The 23,588-nt window shown below is 38.3% G+C and overlaps 2 protein-coding genes across 2 annotated transcripts; both read left to right on the top strand.

The window, feature by feature from the left end:
• Nucleotides 1–2,344: 2,344 nt before the first annotated feature.
• On the top strand, nucleotides 2,345–2,796 carry LOC119568316 (whey acidic protein-like; the record flags this gene model as incomplete). Its single annotated transcript, XM_037916771.1, has 1 exon — nucleotides 2,345–2,796. A coding segment is annotated over one exon (366 nt), but the record flags the coding sequence as incomplete, so codon positions are not given.
• A 2,744-nt stretch (nucleotides 2,797–5,540) lies between these two features.
• On the top strand, nucleotides 5,541–6,293 carry LOC119568380. Its single transcript, XM_037916853.1, has 2 exons — nucleotides 5,541–5,566; nucleotides 5,674–6,293. The coding sequence occupies exons 1-2, from the start codon at nucleotides 5,561–5,563 to the stop codon at nucleotides 6,181–6,183; spliced, it is 516 nt and encodes a 171-aa protein (XP_037772781.1). The 5' UTR covers nucleotides 5,541–5,560; the 3' UTR covers nucleotides 6,184–6,293.
• The last annotated feature ends 17,295 nt before the right edge of the window (nucleotides 6,294–23,588 follow it).

Raw genomic sequence — 23,588 nt, 5'->3', positions numbered from 1 at the left:
GGGCCCCGGGTCCAAGCCACTGCTCGAGACGGTGCATGAACCAGAGACCCTGTTGGTACAAGCCACTCAATTGCCCACAAGTCCGTCCTACATGCCCACGTTTCCATGGGCCTCCCATACCTGTTCCAACGACTACAAGTGTGCTGGCCTCGATAAGTGTTGCTTTGACAGGTGTTTGGGAGAACACGTGTGCAAACCTCCCTCATTTTTCAATAATCATCTCCCCTTTTAAGGGTGGTTATTGCTAATATATAATCATCGGTTTTCCGGTTGGTAACGGAAGATAGAAAATATGTGATTCATAGATATTTATTTTTGAATAATAAATCTTATATGTTTTAATTTGCATTTCTTTGTTCCCTTCGTCTAGATTAGAATAATCAAATGGAACCCTGGAAAAAAGTAAACGGAATATATATAGATCTATCATTTTTTAAATCAAAAAGGGTAGTAAATAAGCCTAGTTTTTCGTGGAACTGAGTTCGTTGTGATAAATGTAGATGCGAATAAGAACTGATATGTTTATGGCACATATGTTTGAATTTTATCTTCATCCAAATACATATAATTTCAGGTGAATATAAAGTCGAAATGCATGAACTGTATCTCACGAGCCATGAAAATGTTTAAACGTTTTTCTACTAATTTATCATATTATGAATGTTGCATAAAACTTGATTTTGTAGGCAGTTTTATGCATATATTGGATTAGGAATATTTATTGACGGAGGATGTGAAATCTGTGATTTGACAGTACTTTTTTTCTTATAGTAAATCTATGAATACTTAGTGAATACTCAGCTTTCTGATGTTTGTTTATTCCTCTGATCCCCATTTTAACAACAGATCTCGTAGGTTTGTATAGAGTATCTTGGGTGGTAAATTTTCATCTATTTCACCTTCTGTATAATCTTGTTTCAAACAACAAAGTAAAACACACTCTGTTAAGCATTCTATTTCGTTGTTATTAATATGGCTTATGGAAAAAAAAGCAAATTCTAACCCATTCCGATCCTGTTCTCCAGGAGTAGTTTAACAGTAATCGAATCTCTTTGATCGCTGCCCTCTCCTTTGATCTACTGAATTTTCGTTGGCAATCCATGTTTCATAGTGGCTGAAAGAGCCAGGCAACAGACAACGCTATAAATTGCTCTACTCTGAAGTGAAAACCAACATATATATTATGGTCTACTCTAAAGGTATACTTATGGTTTTGGACGGCAGTGAATCAATTTAATACCTGGTGAATGTGGGAATATTGTTTTGTAATGCATATGATTGGCTTATTCATTCCATTGTAGAATTAGATATAGTGTAATACTATAACATAGTGTGACGTCATCGAGCCCAAAGTTTCTCACCTGAAAAAAGTAACCTGTATAACCTGTCATTTACCTGTCAATACGATTTTATTGTCGGTATAATCTGACAAGAAATTATTACAGTATATGTAATGATGATAATTATATCCTTTGTATTTATCAGAATAATAGCAACAAAAAATCCTCAATAACAATAATCTTATTGATAATGATAACAGCGATGTTAGTAACAGTCCACTTTATACAAAGGAAAATCTTAAATCTTAAAGTTACTGTACTAATGAACAAAAGGAAATACCTATACAAAAAATAATAGGACTACTATCACTAGAGATAATCATGGTATCGATTATAGCTAATAAAATTAATTGGTGCAAATATTACCGACACGAGTGATAAAATTATTATAATGATGAGAAATCTAGGCATTTCTTTGTAAAACCTCTTACTGTTCTATCTATTTTCAGCGCCCTTTTTAACTTTACCATAAAGGTAAACAGAAAGAGTAACCGATGTCTGGTTCAACAGAAAGATTATTATTTGCACGAGACGTAACAACGACCCCTGGGAATTTAACTTGGCAGGAAACGTCATAGTTGCGTCACGGGATATCCCGACTGGCGAGACATGTGAGGGGTGGGGAGGGGTAGTTGCCAGTTCCTGTATATAAACGAGGTTGCAACTCGCACTCGCCACATTACACAGACACCTCTGGTCAGCAATGAATGTGAGTACATCTTTCGAGATACGATGATAACTATGTTTCGCTCTATTTCTTATATATATATTTTTTAATTATGTTGTCTTAACTCTTTAAACACTGGGTCGTCATAGTGGTTTTATAAGCACAACTAATTCTTTACATATCAGAGTCGATAATTTTGTTATCTCCTCTTACAGAGCATCAAAGCCGTGATTGTGTGTTGCCTCCTGGTGACCGTCTCCGCCGGTGTAGACCGAAGGAGAGGTGGACAAGGATCCAACAGATTCCTTCCTGGAGGCTTCGCTGGCGTCCACGAGGCGATATCTTCGGCAGCGGTTTTAATGGTGGCGGAATCCATGGTGGAATTCATGATGGAGGTATCCATAGTGGAATACACGGTGGTAGTGCTATTATCGGCAGTGGAATCTCTAATGGCCCAAGTGAATGCAGATATTGGTGCAAGACTCCGGAGGGTCAAGCCTACTGCTGCGAGACGGTGCATGAACCAGAGACACCTGTTGGCACCAAGCCACTCAATTGCCCACAAGTCCGTCCCACATGCCCACGATTCCATGGTCCCCCCAATACCTGTTCCAACGACTACAAGTGTGCTGGCCTCGATAAGTGTTGCTTCGACAGGTGTTTGGGAGAACACGTATGCAAACCTCCCTCATTTTTTCAATAATCATCTCCCCTTTTAAAGGTGGTTATTGCTAATAAAGAGCCATCGGTCTTGGTGGCCGTCTCCGCCGGTGTAGACTAAAGGAAAGGTGGGCAAGGATCCAACAGATTCCTTTCTGGAAGCTTCGCTGGCGTCCACGGAGGTGGACTCTTCGGCGGCGGTATTCATGGTGGTGGAATCCACGGTGGTAGTGCTATTATCGGCGGTGGAATCTCCAATGGCCCAAGCCAATGCAGCTATTGGGGCAAGACTCCGGAGGTCAGCCTACTGCTGCATGAACCAGAGACACCTGTTGGAACCAAGACACTCATTGCCCACAAGTCCGTCCTACATGCCCGCGTTTCCAGGACCCCCCATTACATGTTCCAACTACTACAAGTGTGCTGGCCTCGATAAGTGTTGCTTCAACAGATATTTGGGAGAACACGTGTGTAGACCTCCCTCATTTTTAAATAACCATCTCCGCTTTTAAATTTGGTTATTGCTAATAAAGAGCCATTGATGTTCCGGTTGATAACGGAAAATAGTAAATCTTTGATTTGTAGATATTTATTATTGAATAATAAATCCTTATATGTTTATACTTCCTTGCATTTCTTTGTTCCCTTCGTCTACATCATAATGAAACAGAACACTGGAATAAAGTAATACGAATAATTTTTGCTCCATCACTTTTTATCAGATGCGTCTGAATTTTATCTTCAACTGAAATACATATAATTGCTAGTGAGTCTTATCAGCCTTGAAAAATCTCGAAAACTTTACTACTAATTTATCGTATCAAGAGTGATCCATAAATACTTCTTTTTATAGGCACTGTTTTCTTCATAAATACTTTTTTTATAGGCACTGTTTTCTTAATACATTGAATTAGGAATACATGGCGATTCAAGTATGCATATCCATGTATTCTTGTGTTTCCATGTTTTAAGAAACACGCACTTTTTCCAGCAAACATTTTCCATTTCTGGTTATCTCGAGCAAAGAATGAATGGGATTTTCCGACTGATAACATGGGGAGAAATTTGTGTTATAACAATGTTTTCTTATAGTATATATATATATGCATGCTTAATGAGTACTGAACTTTTTGATGCTTGTTTGTTAAGTTGATCCCTATTTTAACAACAGGTTCCTAGGATTGTATAGAATATCTTGGGTTAGGTTAGGTTATCTCCCCTATGAAAGGAAATTATTATTAATAATGGGCTATCGGTTAATAACGGGAAATAGGAAAGCTGTGATTTTTGGGTATTTATTTTCAATATTAAATCGTTATATATATATATATATATATATATATATATTATATATTATATATATATATATATATATATATATATATATATATATATATATATATATATATATATATATATATATATACATATACACAGTATATATTACTGTATATATGCATATATTAATGTATGTATATAAATCCATTTTATTTGATACCTCGTTATATATTATAGCCAACCATAAAAGCCTGATTTACTGTATTGTGAATGAAGTAAAACTCATAATGTTATGGGCATTTGTTACGATGGAGATTCCCCTACCTCTGGTTATCACTATCTTAAAAACTATAAAAGAGCTAGTAAATGTATAAATGTCTGTATATGCTCATATACTATCGCCCATGCAAATATCAAGAACACGAGGAGAGAGGTTACAAAGTTACATCAACAGAGGGAGGGAGGATAGCCGGGGAAAAACAACAACACTGGGTTTTAGAAGGTGTCGTCACAGTCAAGTCATCAAGTTTGTGGCCAATGACGTCACAGAATATAGAACGGGTCTTCGCGTCAAGTGTTGCCATCTTCAGGAATCTCTTCCTTTTTTTCTAATTCATTGACTTGGTTTGCGAGTAATACTTGATTAATTTAATCTTAAGTAGGGATATATATGGCTGTCATACCACTTTTTGAATGCGAATTCACTTCTTTCTTAACTAATTCGAAGGAGTTTTATCATAATCTATATCCGTATGTCATTTTGTGAATGTAAACTGCATAGTGAAATTTACATTTGCTACAGCAACACATGTTAAACCATACAGAGAACTTCATAATTATGCAGAAACTGTTTAGTTTGACGTCGTAGAGTTTGGAAATTACTTAGCAACCCTTCCATTCACTCTCCCTCTCCCTCTTTCCTCCTTCATCCATCCTGTCTGTAACCTGCTCCTTCCATCATTCCCTCCATCCATGCCTGATACTTACGTGCACCCTTCTTCCTTTGCCTCACCCTATCTCTTTCCAATCTCTTTGTACACTCTTCGCTCCATCCCGTCCCCCCTCATTACCTGCCTCCTTCCATTCCGTTTGAGCTCTCTTCCCTCCCTCAATCTACATATACTTTGCCACATATACTGCTTGTACCCTTCCCCTCCTTCTATTCTGCTAGTATTCTCTCTTCCTTCTTTGGTCCTGTTTACACCCTGTTCCCGCTTTACCCTCCTCCCTTCTTCCATCATGTTTGCACTCCCCACCTTCCTCATGTCCATGATTGAATATATGCCAAATGCCATTTTTGTTTAGCTGACCCGTATTTAATAATTAAACACTCATTTTCCTGCTGGCTGACTTTTTTCCGTTCCTTTTGTTTCTGTTACTGTCACTTTGATCTTCGTCATTAGTGAAAAAAAGGGAAGGGGAATTAAAGTATTTCGCAAGAAGTGAAATGGAAAACCATACGCGATACATGGAAGTTCACGCCGCTGGCTTGGGATATCCCGGCTGGCGTAGCGGAGAGGTAGGGGAGGGGGATGGGAGGCGGGCACCAGTTCCAGTATATAAGCGACGTTACATCTTCAATTCTCTACATTACACAGCTATCCTCTAACCAACAATGAATGTGAGTAGCAAGATGCATTATACTATATATATATATATATACTTTAAATCTAACAACAGTAAACTAATATGTATCATGATGTATTATTTCGTCATCTCTTCTTGCAGAGTATCAAAGCCGCGATTACGTGTTGCCTCCTGGTGGCCGTCTCCGCCGGTGTAGACCGTAGGAGAGGTGGACAAGGATCCAACAGATTCCTTCCTGGAGGCTTCGGAGGCGTCCAGGGAGGCGGTTTCTTCGGCGCTGGTATTCATGGTGACGGAATCCATGGTAGTGGAATTCATGGTGGTGGTATCCATGGAGGTGGCATCCACGGTGGTAGTGCTATTATTGGCGGTGGAATTTCTAATGCCCCAAGCCAATGCAGATATTGGTGCAAGACTCCGGAGGGCCAAGCCTACTGCTGCGAGACGGTGCATGAACCAGAGACACCTGTTGGTACCAAGCCACTCAATTGCCCACAAGTCCGTCCTACATGCCCACGATTCCATGGACCCCCCACTACCTGTTCCAACGACTACAAGTGTGCTGGCCTCGATAAGTGTTGCTTTGATAGGTGTTTGGGAGAACACGTATGCAAACCTCCCTCATTTTTCAACAATCACCTCCCCTTTTAAATGTGGTTATCGCTAGTAAGGAATTATTGGTTTTCCAGTTTATAATGGAAGATAGGAAATCTGTGATGTGTAGATATTCATTCTTTAATAATAATTTTTTTATATATAGACATCTTGCATTGTTTTAATCCCTGGGGTCTAAATTATAATCAAACTGAACATGGATATGAAGTACAATCAACCATAAACCCACTTTATCGCATTGCGAATGACGTAAATACATTATATTAGATAAAGGAATTTCCATTGAAATCAGTTTGATTAAAACTTCCCCCGTCCCACTTTACCACAGTCTTCAAAATTATGAAAGGTCTTGTGAAAACATACATATTCGTATAGACATACGCACACTTCCCCTTCCCTGCCTGCCGTCCTCTATTCATCCTTCCTGCCTGTACCTGCCTCTTCTTCCATTTCCTCCTTTCCTCTCACTCTTCCTCCCTCCGAGGATTAACTATTGTATAAGCATTTGTAAGAAAAAAATACAAGCACACACCCTACATTCGATTATAAGATGAATGTGACAGGGGTATTGATACTGCTAAAATATGATAAATAACACTGTACACGTAAGTTATTAGATTCCACCCATTTTTTTTTAAGTTTCTTTTCCCTGATATTATTTTTTATTCAGGTATTAATATATCATTTACTGATTAATTAATTATTAGCTAATTATCTTTACGAAAAAAATGAAAGTGGGAAAACAGCAGAGACACAGCGGGAGGAGGAGGGAGGGGTGACTTAAACAGGGTTCTGGAAGGCAACGTCACTGAGCACATGGCTGATGACGTCACAGGGGAAAATACAAGTCAAGTAGCCACAGAATTGAGTGTTGCCAATGTCAAGAACTGTGCTTCCTCTTTTTTTTCTGGCATATAGTATTTTCATTTTCTATATTAATTAAGAACGAGCTGAAACTTCGCACGTGTAAAATAGACTTCCGTAGATTCTCTATCCCCTGAACCCTTATGAAACTGATGTAGAAAGACATTATGATAAAAGAAGTAAGGATTAAGATTGTTAGGGGGTTCTTCCTCGTGATTGAGGAAGGCGACTATATAGGTAGCGATTTTAGTAGAAGTACAGGTAAATACTGATAATCAGTCTTTCTGTTTCAAATGCCAGTTTTGTATAGATGACCAACAAGACTTCATTTTAGTGATTAGAAATTCTGCAGACTCACATTATCTAATCAAAAACAGAATCTCCTGTTAACTGACTTTTCCGTTTTCTATCTTTATATTTCCCATCTTTGTCATCAATGAAAATAAAGAAAGAAGAATCAAAGTATTTCGCAAAAAGCGAAATGGAAAACCATCCGCGATACCAGGAAGTGCCGCTGGCGTGGGATATCCCTACTAGCGAAGCGGAGAGGTAGGGGAAGGGGAGGGGAGGTGGCCGCCAGTTCCTGTATATAAGCGACGTTGCACTTCCACTCTTCACATTGCACAGCTAACCTTTAACCAACAATGAATGTGAGTGCTATTTGCAAGATGCGCTACAGTATTTAGTTCGACAATTTATAGAGGCATTTTGATGTTTATATCCTGTTGCGAACTCGGTTGATCATAAACCAGATATCATTCTACTTTAGCAACTATTAGACAATATGCATCACGATAGATAATTCCCTTATCTCCTCTTGCAGAGCATCAAGCCGTGATTGTGTGTTGCCTCGGGGTGGCCGTCTCCGCCGGTGTAGACCGAAGGGAGGTGGACAAGGATCCAACAGATTCCTTCCTGGAGGCTTCGCTGGCGTCCACCGGTGGTGGAATCCATGGCGGTATCCATGGTGGATTCCACGGTGGTAGTGGTATTATCGGCGGTGGAATCTCTAATGGACCAAGCCAATGCAGATATTGGTGCAAGACTCCGGAGGGTCAAGCCTACTGCTGCGAGACGGTGCATGAACCAGAGACACCTGTTGGTACCAACCACTCAATTGCCCACAAGTCCGTCCTACATGCCCACGTTTCCATGGGCCTCCCAATACCTGTTCCAACGACTACAAGTGTGCTGGCCTCGATAAGTGTTGCTTTGACAGGTGTTTGGGAGAACACGTGTGCAAACCTCCCTCATTTTCAATAACATCTCCCCTTTTAAGGTGGTTATTGCTAATATATAGTCATCGGTTTTCCGGGTTTGGGAACGGAAGATAGAAAATATGTGATTCATAGATATTTATTTTTGAATAATAAATCCTTATATGTTTATATTTGCATTTCTTTGTTCCCTTCGTCTAGATTAGAATAATCAAATGGAACACTGGAAAAAAGTAATCGGAATATATATAGATCTATCATTTTTTAAATCAAAAAGGGTAGTAAATAAGCCTAGTTTTTCGTGGAACTGAGTTCGTTGTGATAAATGTAGATGCGAATAAAAACTGATATGTTTATGGCACATATGTTTGAATTTTATCTTCATCCAAATACATATAATTTCAGGTGAATATAAAGTCGAAATGCATGAACTGTATCTCACGAGCCATGAAAATGTTTAAACGTTTTTCCCTACTAATTTATCATATTATGAATGTTGCATAAAACTTGATTTTGTAGGCAGTTTTATGCATACATTGGATTGGGAATATTTATTGACGGAGGATGTGAAATCTGTGATTTGACAGTACTTTTTTTCTTATAGTAAATCTATGAATACTTAGTGAATACTCAGCTTTCTGATGTTTGTTTATTCCTCTGATCCCCATTTTAACAACAGATCTCGTAGGTTTGTATAGAGTATCTTGGGTGGTAAATTTTCATCTATTTCACCTTCTGTATAATCTTGTTTCAAACAACAAAGGAAAACACTCTGTTAAGCATTCTATTTCGTTTTATAATATGGCTTATGGGTAAAAAAGCAATTCTATCCCATTCCGATCCTGTTCTCCAGGAGTAGTTTAACAGTAATCGAATCTCTTTGATCGCTGCCCTCTCCTTTGATCTACTGAATTTTCGTTGGCAATCCATGTTTCATAGTGGCTGAAAGAGCCAGGCAACAGACAACGCTATAAATAGCTCTACTCTGAAATGAAAACCAACATATTATTATGGTCTACTCTAAAGTATACTTATGGTTTTGGACGGCAGTGAATCAATTTAATACCTGATGATGTGGGAATATTGTTTTGTAATGCATATGATTGGGTTATTCATTCCATTGTAGAATTAGATATAGTGTAATACTATCATATAGTGTGACGTCATCGAGCCCAAAGTTCTCACGTGAAAAAAGTAACCTGTATAACCTGTCATTTACCTGTCAATAGGGTTTTATGTCGGTATAATCTGACAGAAATTATTACAGTATATGTAATGATGATAATTATATTCTTTGTATTTATCAGAATATAGCAACAAAAATCCTCAATAACAATAATCTTATTGATAATGATAACAGCGATGTTAGTAACAGTCCACTTTATACCAAGGAAAATCTTAAATCTTAAAGTTACTGTACTCATGAACAAAAGGAAATACCTATACAAAAAATAATAGGACTACTATCACTAGAGATAATCATGGTATCGATTATAGCTAATAAAATTAATTGGGGCAAATATTACCGACACGAGTGATAAATTATTATAATGATGAAAATCTAGCATTTCTTTGTAAAACCTCTTACTGTTCTATTTATTTTCAGCGCCCTTTTTAACTTTACCATAAAGGTAAACAGAAAGACTAACCGATGTTTGGTTCAACAGAAGAATTATTATTTGCACGAGACGTAACAACGACCCCTGGGAATTTAACTTGGCAGGAAACGTCATAGTTGCGTCACGGGATACCCCGACTGGCGAGACATGTGAGGGGTGGGGAGGGGTAGTTGCCAGTTCCTGTATATAAACGAGGTTGCAACTCTCACTCGCCACATTACACTTCTAGTCAGCAATGAATTGAGTGCATCTTTCGGATACGATGATAACTATGTTTCACTATTTCTGTTATTTTTTTTTTTTTTTTTTAATTATGTTGTCTTAACTTTTAAACAGTGGATTGTCATAGTGGTTTTATAAGCACAACTAATTCTTTATATATTACGTCGATAATTTTGTTATCTCCTCTTACAGAGCATCAAAGCCGTGATTGTGTGTTGCCTCCTGGTGACCGTCTCCGCCGTGTAGACCGAAGGAGAGGTGGACAAGGATCCAACAGATTCCTTCCTGAGCCTTCGCTGGCGTCCACGGAAGCGGTCTCTTCGGCAGCGGTTTTAATGGTGGCGGAATCCATGGTGGAATTCATGGTGGCGGTATCATTGGTGGAATACACGGTGGCAGTGGAATCTCCAATGGCCCAAGTGAATGCCGATATTGGTGCAAGACTCCGGAGGGTCAAGCCTACTGCTGCGAGACGGTGCATGAACCAGAGACACCTGTTGGCACCAAGCCCACTGGATTGCCCACAAGTCCGTCCCACATGCCCACGTTTCCAGGGGCCCCCCCCAATACCTGTTCCAACGACTTCAGTGTGCTGGCCTCGATAAGTGTTGCTTCGACAGGTGTTTGGGAGAACACGTATGCAAACCTCCCTCATTTTTCAATAACCATCTCCCATTTTAAAGCTAGGTATCCAAGATAAATAGTGAAAGATCGTTCTTCGATTATGAACGGAGGATGTGAAATCTGTGATCCGAACATTTTTATTTTCATATAATAAAGGCATGAATACCTAAATCTTTCTGATTTTTGGTTACCCTTTGATTCCCATTTTAACGATCGATCTCGGATGTTTACGACAAGTACCTTAGATAATAACCTCCAACTATTTCTCCATAGTAATAGAATTATGTCCGTTAAGAAGGTATGCACTTCCAGTTCAGCATAGAACTTTGATGCCATTTAATGGTCAATACAACTCTGAAAGGCGTCATAAATTTAGATTTTTTACATATATATTTTTTGTTTGTGTGTATATGTTTGTAATTTGGCTCATATAAAAGTATACAGTTTTAGATATGAAATAATTTCTGTAACTAAAGATGAAGGTTGCCATAAAAAGTGAAAAGTTTGATTACAAAAGTTAACGATATTAAAATAGTGATAATAACAATTATTATAATCATGATAGTAATAATGATAATAACACTCATAATAATAGTAGTGCTGAGAACAATGACAATATTAATAACAAGATGGATAATGATAAAAGTAATGATGAGAATGATGATGATGGCAATAATAATAACAATGGTAATTGCAATAATGGTTTTAGCAATAACGGTTATAGTACTAATGATAACAACAACAAAATTATCATTGTAATAATACTGATAATAATTACAATAATAATGGTAATAAAAATCATCACTAACGGATGACAATAATATGAGTACTATCATTATCGCTCTCATTATTACTCATTTTATCATTGCTATCGTTATGATCATCAGTATTATACTTATTATCATTAACATTGTCATTACTAAGGCCATCTATACTCTTCACTACCACAAGCCTCCCTAGCGCAACCGATGTTCTCGCAACGGTTTGTGACAATATCATTATTGCTTTTAGCTTCCCGAAGTGACAATGTCATTATTGTTTTTCTACTTACAATACCATTATTGTTGACTACTTCCCGAAGTGACAGTATCATATTTACTATTATTATTCTCTCCTTACCGAGGTCGATCCGATTTTATTATTATTGATGTCTATATACCTAAATTACAGTTTCATATTACTATTATTACTCTGAAGTGACAATACCATTATTACTACTATGTGTGTGTGTGTGTGTGTGTGTGTGTGTGTGTGTGTGTGTGTGGTGTGTGTGTGTGTGTGTGTGTGTGTGTGTGTGTGTGTGCGTGTATGTGTGTGTGTGTGTGTGTGTGTGGAATATTAGATTGCTACTTTAAGTATAGTCGCCACCACCACCACTGTTCCCATAGAAACGGGAAAAACATTATTCCTTTCAGGTGAATTCATTATCTTAGGAATATTAAGATCGTAATTCTTGTAATGAAGGATTAAAGTAACTAAAATTTTCCTGCAATTTACTGTTTTATTGGTATTATATAAAAATACTTTAACTGTATTCCAATCCCATGTGTTACATAGTTTACTGAAAAAGAATGTTTCTAAATGCATCACCGAAGAGCTCTTTAAAAACTGAAAAGTATAAATGACAAGCCTTGCTTACCAAAATAGTCCACCAAAAATATGCGCGTATGTATTTATGTATGTATTTTATGTATATGTATATATATATACACACATGTATATGAACACATATGTATATTGTGTTATATATACATACATACACACACATCTTTTCATATACATGACCAGATGCCTATATGGATTTATTCATGTTACACATATTCTACGGACTGTATTACTCCCGGTTACGAAAAATCAAATAAAATCTCAAGCCTACAACGACACAACAAAAACATACAAACAGCGATAAAGTACCAATCACCGAAGCACGAATCCCTCTCAGAATGCAAGAAAATTCTCCTCCTCAAACGTGTACTGCGCAGCGCGAGTTGCATTTCTTTAAGGAGCGCTCAAGGTGAATGCAAAAAGGAAGAAGGAAAGGTCGAGATGGAGGTGGGGGTTGGGGGGTGTAAGGGGGAGGTGCATGGAGGGGGAGGCATATAAGGGGTGTGGAGGGGGAGGATGTGAGGGGTGTGGAGGGGGAGGGATGGGGAGGAATATGGAGGAGTGGGGGAGGGTAATGATGGAGGATGGGTAATAAGAGGGGTGGGAGCATGGGCGGGGGAGGGATAAAGGGGCGGTGTGGGGTACTGAGGGCGTGAGGTACAGACGGTGGAGGGGGATGGGGGTCGGACGGATAAGGGCACGGAGGGGTATTGATAGGGACGGGGAAGGGTAGAAATGGACGGGTGGTGGGGCAATGGAAGGGGAGGATGAGTAGCACGGAGGGAGGGGAGGTATGACCGGGGGAGGGGGGGCGGAGAGGGGTGTAGGGGGGTGGAGACAGAGAGGGGAGGGGGGTTAAGAGGGACGAAATGTACGAAGTACCTATGATGTGTTGCCATATCGTAGGGATTTTTATTATTGTATCTGTTCTAAATATTTATTCTATAATTTGCATCACTTGTTCGAAATTTTTTAAATAACAGAATGAAGCGTCATGTACCCTATTTATTTAATATATATATTTTTTTCTTTCTTTTCTAAGTCACCCAAAATCAAAATGTTCACCGAATTAGCACTCGGAAGACAGATGATTCAGGAATGTCTATCTTTGTGTCTACAGAACATGTGGTCTGCTATATATACTGTATAAATTTTATACGTGTGTGTGTATGTGTGTTTGAGCGATATACTTACATGTACACATAGTATATAACATGAGAAAAAAAAGAGCAGAAATAATCATTACAAGAAAGACCAAAATCTTCACTAGCCAAAAGCAAAATATTACCCACGAATCCTTCCTGCTAAAAAAGACTTGGAAAACCCAGACAAAACTGGTGTGAGGCAATAACGGGAAGCGCCAGACCATAGTATCAGCACAGGGGACCTGGTTCCTGGAAGTAAGGTTGGAGAAAGGGGGAGGGAGGCAGGAGTGTCGGTCGGTAGGGGGGGGAGATAGGTGGGTTGAGTAGGGAGGGGTGTAAGGAGAAGAGAGAGGACTCAGGGGTGGAGGACGTAACGCATAGGGAGAGGAGGCGGGTTCCAGAGGTGGGGAGTGGCAGTTAGAGCTAGTATATAAGCAGGCAGCATGCGTTAACCAATGCTATTCCCACTTACACAGCGTCTATCATGAAGGAAGCTCTGTTCTTAGTTTCGTTGAGTGATGTAGTTGTGAACCAGAAACACGTGTAGAAAGGAATGCAGACTTGTAAAAGCAGTCTTAAACTATAAGCCTACAAATCTAAATCGCTGGAATTAATATGTCTTAATATATAGGTGCAAACACTATTTATCAGTTCTTCTGTTCATAACCAATATAAACTGAGGTAATGATAAGTTACATAATGATAGCAATATGCAGTTTAATTGATAATCAAAAACTGAGATAATAATAGGAACAGTGACAGCTTTGTTTAAATCGCGGTACAGGCAAGTATATTAATCATATCGTCATAAAAAAACAACTAAATGATGTATTGATCCATAGTTATCAAGCATACGGAAGAGATGCAATGATTAATAAGACAAACTGGAAATATAAGAAAATGTAGAATACAGGAAGAATTAGTGGCACTATAAAACGAAGCCGGTTGGACATACATTTCCAACTTGAAATCTTGAGTTACAGGATATGCATGCAGTCAAAGGGGGTATATATTTAATGCATTCACGTAAAAGTATATACTAGGCGAGAAAAAAGTAATAATTTTGGTTTTCCGGAAAAAAATAGAAGTGAGGCACAGTTGTGAGTGGTTACTTAACAAAACAAAGAAGCTTTCATAAACCATGTATTGAATAAAAGATAGTGGATTAAACTATAAAGAATATATGTAGAGAGATATTATATTGAATATGCTAGTTATTTATGGAGTTCAGTGTCAGTAAGTGGTGAATATCCCGAAGGCTTTCTAAGAGATGAAAGCATTTCCGAATTTCAGTGCATGACTTTCAAGCACTGCGTAGTTCTAAGAGAACACACACACACTTACAGACATGCATATATGTGGGTGTGGGTGTGCACATTCACAATTTTTTATGTGCAGTGCTTTCCCGAGAGATTCGTTGAAGATGTAGACGCTGAGAAACATTGACGCATAGTATATGCTGTAGACATGTAGTAAGATGTAATACATACAAATATCTAAATACGAACGAGTCACTGATATACTGATTCTCATTCTTCTCTAGTTGGCCTTGGTAAAATACAAGGATATCATAGAAATGGGAAAACTGGTCATGATCCAACAAATAACCAATGACGAGTTCGGAATACACAAGAACTTGTATGATGCCTAGCAGTGAATGTTAAAACCCAGTGCCAATTTATTATTGCATTCGCACTCCCTAGTAGATGTGCATCCTTCTTTGATTCTCTTATGTATCATTACATGCGCGTAAGATGACCATTTGTGCTCATAAAGTATTTCCTCACAGTCATACCTTGGTTGGGAATACGTCTTTATTTTTATGCCTATCTGTTTGTTAGTTATTTTTTTCGTGTATCCATTCATTTCGATACAACTCAACATTTGGCTTCTGTTTCTAGGGTGTGAGCGTTTGCTATCCTGTGTTGCATCCTGGCGGCGGCCTCGCGAATGAAAGGCGAGATCCAACAGGTTCTTCACGGAGGTTTCGGCGGTGGCCTCAACAGCGGTTTCGGTGTGTCTTCGGCGGTGGCTTCCCCGGTGCCGGAGGATTCCAAGGGGCGGCTTCCCTGGAGGTTTCGGTGGTATCGGAGGCTTCCCGGAGACCGGTATCTCCCAAGGATCCAGCCAGTGCAGGTACTGGTGCAGGAACCCGGAGAACCAAGTGTACTGCTGCGAGACCGACCTGGAGCCCGAGGGCCCCGTCGGCACCAACCACTCGACTGCCCCATCGTGCGCCCCACGTGCCCGGTCAGCGTGCGCGGCCTGCGCCCCATCACCTGCTCCAACGACTATAGGTGTGGCGGAGTTGACAAGTGCTGCTATGACAGGTGCCTGCAGGAACACGTGTGCAAGCCGCCCTCTTTCTTCGGCTGAAAACTGCTCTCGGCCGGGGTACCTTCTTGGGTGAATGAGAGGCGGACGGGATGAAGTTTGAAGCTGTCGCCAGTATATATTTATTCCTTGATACATCACCAAATCTGTAACTTACATTTCTACGCTTTGCTCGATTCGCGTCACTTCTCAACGTTTGAAGGAAAATATCACTGAAAGAAATATGATATCATTTCGAAAATTACTTCAGTGATCAAACCCAAGTAAAGAAATATTATCTCATGTATCATGGAGAATGACTGGACAGTTTCACAACAAGGATGATAATGAATGTGTGGCTAATAAATGTAATTAATGTATGTTTTCTTTTATTTTCAATCCTTAATATTACAAGCGGGTGGTACAATAATGTTTTTATAAGGGCACTTTTACAACTTTAAAGAAGTATGTAGTCAATAGAGAGGTAAAGTTAATGACATCCCCACGTTAATTCCCTTTTTAAATTGTTTATCTAGTAAGTAATTACTAGATAAAACGTAATAGTTAGTGAATTCATTAGTCATTTCCTATCATCAGTACTATAATTACCATAATGCATGTTGCTGAAATTAGTAGTGTATTCTTTAGTCATTTTCATCTCATAATTTAAAATTCCCTTATGCTATTCAGGTTCTGTGCTGGTACTTCGTTGCATAATGATACTTTGTTTTATGTAAAAGTTTAAATTTGTTATAACAAAAATTATTTATTAAAAAGAGAGTTGTTTTATCAAAAAAATCTTCCTTTAAGCTAAGCGGTTGCTGTGTGCATTCTCTTGAACTGTTTTCAAGTCTTTGGAAAATCAGAATTCATACTAATTTTCCCAATTCCCACTCCCTTTTGTCTCTCTTCTAATATGTGTGTGTGTGTGTGTTGGGGTGTGTGTGTGTGATTGCATATATCAGTCTCCCACTTCTCCTTTTCTCTCCTCTCCTCTCTTTTCTCCTCTCTCTCTCTCTCCCCCTGCCCTCTCTCTCTGTCCTCTCTGTCTTTCTCTCTCTCACTCTCTCTCTCTCCCCTCCTCTCTCTCTCCCCTCTCCTCCCTCTCCCCCTCTCTCTCTCTCTTCTTCTCTCTCTCCTCTCTCTCTCCTCTTTCACCATCATCTTACATCATCATCATCTCTGTAAAAAAGAAGGAGGAAAAAAGCAGGGAATTAAAACCTATTAACGTAAAAAACAATAAATTTATCAAACCGTTCTGTTTTTTAACTTTAAATCATATTTAAAGGCTGTTTTTTTTTGTATGCCCATGCAAAGTTAAGGGTACAATTTACCAGCATCACTGCAAATTTCTAATGCGCCGCTATAGCCCCAACCCCCACATTTTTTCAGTAGAAAACTGGCTTACCTTTTATAGCATGGCGTAAATTGCAAGGAAAGAAATACTTTTTGGCAAAATTTTTTAAGGCTTGCAAATGTTTTTTATGACAAATAAGTTGGGAAAATTTTATTCCAAAGTCTACCCCAACCCTTTTGGGTGGTAATTTTGGGTTGGGTACAACATAAAATTTCAGATACACTGATAGATATTTTAAATAAAGTATGATGATTATTGTAATGGTGATAAATAATATATAATAATAGTAGCAATAATAATAAAATAAAATAATGAAATAAAAAGATATGCAACGATATAATAATAATGATGATAATAGGTTAGTAATAATAAAGAATAATGTAAATAATAATAAAAGTAATAGAAATAATGCGAAAAGGGAATTATGACCATGATAGACGATTTTGATAACTGATATATATTATGTACTTTAAAATGATAATTTTAAATGATAGGTTAAAAAAAAGGAAAAAAGTTTTCCCAAAATGTACTACAAATTTCCCTCACTAATAAGAGCCCCCTAAAAACAGCATGTTTACAATGTTAAAAATTAATACGATCTCCCTCTGTTTTGAAAATGGGCCCTTGACCTAACCTATTATACGAGGGGTTTACTTAAGGGGCTATCCTTTCAGGCTACGCGCGAACTACCTTGGGGAAAATAGGGAAATAATCGCTCTTGCTAAAATTACCCAATGCTTGACATACGAAAGAAAAATTTTTGAATCTTGATGACAATAAAATTTCTTAATATCTGTAGAACACCTTAAAAAAGCAATGATTATTGTACGTTAAACCCCGGAAAAATCATTATCTGCTAAGGGTCCGCTTTGATTGGGGAAGGCTTCATCAGATAGGGTGGTACTGCCAAATGACCTCTTAGTAATAAGGGGAGGGGCCCTACACATGCAGGGGAAATAAGGCTGTTGAACATTCTATGCATAACACATAATTGCGTATATTTTTATATACACATGTAGTGTGTGTGTGCGTGCGTTTGTTGTTGGTTTTTTTTGTTGTTTTGCGGCTATTCAAAAGACAGTTTTTTTTATCAAAAAAATGCTTTCCCTTTAACTAAGCGGCTGATGTGCTTTCCCCACTCCCCTGACCTCTCTCTCTTTCTATGTGTGGTGTGTGGGTGTGTGTGTTTGTGTGTGTGTGTGTGTGTGTGTGGGGGTGTTTGGGGTGTTGTTGTGTGTGTGTGTGTGGGGGTGATATATCGTCCCCCCACTCTCTCCCCCTCTCTCTCTCTCTCTCTCTCTCCTCCCTCTCCTCTCTCTCTCTCTCTCCCCTCTTCTCTCTCTCTCTCTCTCTCCTCCCCTCCCTTCTCTCCTCTCTCCCTCTCTCTCCTCTCTCTCTCTCCTCTTCCCCCTCTCTTCTCTCCCCCTCTCTCCTCTCTCTCTCTCTCTTCCCTCTCTCTCTCCTCTCTCTCTCTCTCTTTCTCTCTCTTTTTCTCTCCCCCCCCACCCCCCCCACCCCCTTTCTCTCTCCCCTCTCTCCTCTCCCTCCTCTCTCTCTTCTCTCTCCTCTCTCCTCCCTCTCTTCCCCCTCCTCTCTCCTCTCTCTCTCCTCTCTCTCTGTCTCCCCCTCTCTTTCTGTTTCCCCCCCCCCTCTTCTCTCTCTCTCTCTCTCTCCTTCTCTCTTTTCCTCTCTCCCCTCTCTCTCTCTTCTCTCTCTCTCTCCCCTTCGCTTCTCTTTTTCTCTTTCTTTTTCTCCCCCTCTTCTCTCTCCCCTCTCCCCCTCTCTCTCTTCTCTTTTAATTAATTATATATATATTATTATATATATATATATATATCTGTCTCCCCCCTCTATCTCTCCCCTCTTCTCTTCTCTCTCTCTCTCTCTCTCTCTCTCTCTCTCCTCTCTCTCCCCTCTCCTTCCTCTCTCGCTCCCCTCTCTCTCTCTCCTCTCTCCCCTCCCCCTTCTTTTCTCCTTTTTACATAGGCGTTCAAAGCCCCTTTAAACAACAACAGGCAAACGATCGTGTTTCCACCCTAGAGGACAAGTGAGCATGGCAACACAACCCCGCCTCAAACCGGGGAACCCCGAGTCCCCCCTTCGAAAACCCGAAAAAAACCTGCCCCTTGGCGACACCAACTTGACGACGCCCAGCCCGTCTCGCGCAAACTGCTCCCCTCGGACCATCCAAAGGGGGGCCCCCATGACCTCGTGCGGTGGTGAATAAAAAGAATTGGACTGGACTCCAGCCAGATGTATTCTTTATTGCGGGATCCACGACTGATGGGGATGTGAGTGCGTAATATTCTGGATAAATTGGGATCTCTAATTTTAACTTGAAAAAAAATGATACCTGGAATTTGTAGGGAAACTGGTACCACTCTAGGTTTAGAAATTCTTGTGAAGGCATCTTACAATCAAAATTTAAAAGGAATGGAGCCGAAAAATGGAATCAAAATCATCTCTACTTATCTCAAATTTTAAATTTTAGTACGGCGATGTAGATAATTGTTTTAAAATAAAAATTATGAAGGATATTTCTAAATAGACATGGGTAGTTAGGTTGTTGAAAAAATTGGTAACAATTCCTATTTTAAAATTAACCGGTCCTTGCAGACAAAAACAGACCAAGCAACCCCCTAATTTCACTAAGCGACCAAAGACGCACCCCTTTCAAAAGGGAACCCGGGGCAAATAAAAACACTTTACACCTCTGGTAAAAAAGGGCAAACCCCCCAAAAAATTTTTGGGACAAAAACCCAAGTCGAAATTAGTATTTTGATGGAATGAATCCATCAAAAATTACTAGGCAACGCCAGGGGTACAAAAAGGGGAGCAAATTTTTGGGGGGTTTAATCACCGACATCTCAATTTATTTTTCGACCAAAAGGTAAAATGTGCTCCTGCCACCTTGGACAAAGATAACCTGAAATTTTTATGACAAATCGGTTTTGGGCCCAAAAAGGAGGAGCCGATAGTCATCCACCTAAATTGATTAAGGACCTTAAAAAACTTGCAAAAATAAAGCGCAATCATTATTTTGCTAATAAGGAAAAATAAAAATATTGAAAAAAAATCATATTGATGTGCTCTGCATAAGTGAGACAGGGCTTCCCCCTTGCAAAAAGGATTCTCGGGTGGCATTCCTCATATACTATTTTCGCAAAGATCATGACGGGGGGAGGAGTGTGTGTCTATTAAGAGACGACCTAAAGTCTAGTGGCTTAGCCCGGGAGCTGAAGAAATAGGGGTTTAAAGATTTATGGTTTAAAATACAGTCAAAAAATTACCATCTTAATTGTCGGCTGTATCTTCGCCATCCTCAGGCCCACGCACCTTTTTTTTGCTACTTCTCTGATTTTTTCCCAAAGCATTTCCTACACAAAAAGCCTTTTAAATTGTAGGAGATTTTAATTATAATTTTTTGGGCCCCAGCAACAAAATGTGTAAGATAATTAAAATTTACTTTTAAAAGCAAAGGGGTAAAAAAACCCAACTAGGATAGCCCTTTCGTCTGCACACTCATAGACCTTTGTTACCAAAAAACCTGAAATTATAAGGACGTAAAAACACTCCTAATCCTTTTTGCAGATCAAATTGATACTGCAATTTTAAAATTTTAAAAAAACAAAAACAACCATATTTAAAACACTTGGTGCCTGAAAACTACAATCGAAAAAAATTTTTGCAATCTACTCCTAAATAGGCCCCTCCCTTTAAAAAATATTACATACAATGTTGTCAATACAAGTACAAACTAAAAATGACGTTTTCCAAAAATGTATAACATCTGTGCACCAACTGTGAAAAGGAAAATAACAAGCCCCTCAGCTCCATGGGAGATGATTAAAAAAAAGTTTCAATACAGCCAGGGACACACTGAAGGAAAATATTAAAGCAATCCCCTTGCTAAAAATCTAAGAGAGAATTAAAAGAGGCAAAAAAGGTGTGAGATCTCTTATAATAAAAAGTAAAAAAAAATACTTAAAATAAATTTTCAACGTAAAAAATGATAAAACTGCTACATAAAAAACCGTTAAGAAAATGTTTCCCGGTGAAAATAAAAATTCCCGTCGTCCTATAAAAAGGGAAAACTCAAAAAAAAGCAAAAATTAAATGTCTTTTTTCAAATTTGTGTCGAAAAAACCAAGAGAATCTATGCAAATGATAATAAAAACTTAATGGACTTTTTTGTTTATCAAAATTAAAAGGGCATATTTCGGCCGAACCTGGGGATTGTGATACTGTGCTTTGAAAATAAAATCGCTAAAACAGAAAAATTCCTATCTCTGATGCATTCTATCGTTTCAAAAAGGCTCGTGCCAAAAATTGGTTTTTTATTTAAAGGTAAAAATTTAACACCTCATTGAAACCCAAATACCTTCCCTTTTTTGGGAAAATTTCTTATGTTTTTTCCCTTTTTAAAAAAGTAATGATGCTGATGATTAAAACTACCCCCCAATATCCCTGCTCCCAATTTTTCAAATTTTGGGGAAAAATTTTTGGGGCAAACAGCTTAGTCTTTTGGAGCATTTTAAGTTACTTTTCCCATGCCAACATGGGTTTCGATGGCCTCTCCCCGAATCTGCTCTTCTTAATTTCAGAGAAAATTTCAAAAATAGGCAAAAGGAAAAAAATCCCTTCTTATTTTTTCTGCTTATCTAAGGCCTTCGCAGTGTCGATCATGTATCTTTAAATAAAGTGAACTTGATGTGCTCCCGATGGCTCCCAGTTATCTGTCAAAAAAAATCTCAATCAGTACATTGGTAAAACAATATCTTCCCCCCAAATTTAATTTGTGTCCCCCGGGGCTGTTTTGGACCGATTCTCTTCTCTGGTAAAATTTATTTCTCACTGTTTGGTGTCTGAATTCTTTTCATCCAGTACCAGATGAAAAACCCCACTTCTTCTAAGGGGGTGTTGATAATATTCTCAATTGACGCAAAAGCTGAAAAAACTTTTATCTACAGTTAGAACATATTTTCAAAAAAAGATCACTCTTGCATAAAAGAAAAAACAATGCTTATTTATTGGTTCCAGGGTATATTGAAAACTACCTGATAACTATAAATTTTAAAGGAAATTCCTAAAACCCCCAAAACTTGTTAAAAACCTTGGCTTGTAGGGGGGTATTGCTTTTTTAAAGTTTATAAGATGAATTTCTAGGAAAATATAGGACCCCTTATTTTCCCTTTAACCCAAAAGCAGATTGTTTCGAAAAATCAACACGAATCGTTGTTGGACACGTTAGTATTAGCATTTTAACTCTGTTCGCGAGTTTGGGGAGTGACCAATACAACTCAAATTTAAAAATACGAACTACAAATTTTGCTGCTAAAGTCGCTGTTGGGGGGTTTCGAAAATATATCTTGTCCCCCCGCTTTTAAAAAGTTGGAATGGCTGAGGAAAAATCAGTGCTTTTTTTGACATGGGTATATTTGTTTTTTTTAAAAAATTGAAAAATCATTTTCCCAATTTTTTATTTGATGTTTTAACTGTAAGAGAGGTTAAGGTAATTCTAGACAAAGTAATGATTTAATTCCCAAGAACGAAAACTGTCCGGTGCGAAAATGTTGACAGTGAGAGGCCCCAAAAAATGGGAAGAAATTCCAAGAGACATTAGGGAAAACGGTCCCTTTCTCATTTAAAAACAAAAATTTAAAAAAATATCTCTTCTACAAACAAAATGGAAAGTATTGATTTTTATGATTTTACTTTAGTATTAAAAATATTTTATGTGACTCCTGTTATAATTTTTGTCTAATTTTATGAAAATGTACCACCAATATGTTATGTTTTTAAAGGGTTTTAAAGATGTTATATGTATTTTAAAGTTGAACTTAATTGTTTTTTACATTATTAAACCAGTGTATGATCTAGTAGTTTAAATTTTTATTTCAATGTTATAAACAAAATCATGTTTAAACTATTTTATTGTGAACTATGTGTATGTGATACTGTTGTATTAGTCCAAAAAATTGAATTTTAATTGTATATAGGATGTACAGAATAACCAAAGTAAATTTTGGAATAAGATTATTATTTTACATTATTATTATTATTATTATTTTATTATTATATTATTATTATTATTATTTTTATTATTTTTATTATTATTCTCTCTCTCTCTCTCTCTCTCTCTTTCTCTCTCTCTCTCTCTCCTCTCTCCTCTCCTCTCTCTCTCTCCTCCTTCTTTCTATCTCTTTTTCTTTTTTTCGTTCCCCCCCCCCCAACTTTCTCTCTCTCTCTCTCTCTCTCTCCCCCCTCTCTTTCTCTCTCTCTCCCCCCTCTTTTCTCTTCTCTCCCCTCTCTTTCTCTCTCTCTCTCTCTCTCTCTCTCTCTCTCTCTCCTTCTTTTTCTTCTCTCCTCTCTCCCTTCTTCTCTCTCTCTCTCTCTCCCCCCTCTTTTTTTTCTCTCTCTTCTTTTCTTTCTCTCTCCCTCCTCTCTCTCCTCTCTCTCCTCTGTTTTTTTTGGC

Source organism: Penaeus monodon, chromosome 43 (genome assembly GCF_015228065.2).
Source record: "Penaeus monodon isolate SGIC_2016 chromosome 43, NSTDA_Pmon_1, whole genome shotgun sequence".
Taxonomy (NCBI): Eukaryota; Metazoa; Arthropoda; class Malacostraca; order Decapoda; family Penaeidae; genus Penaeus; species Penaeus monodon.
This window is presented reverse-complemented; position numbering and strand designations above follow the sequence as displayed.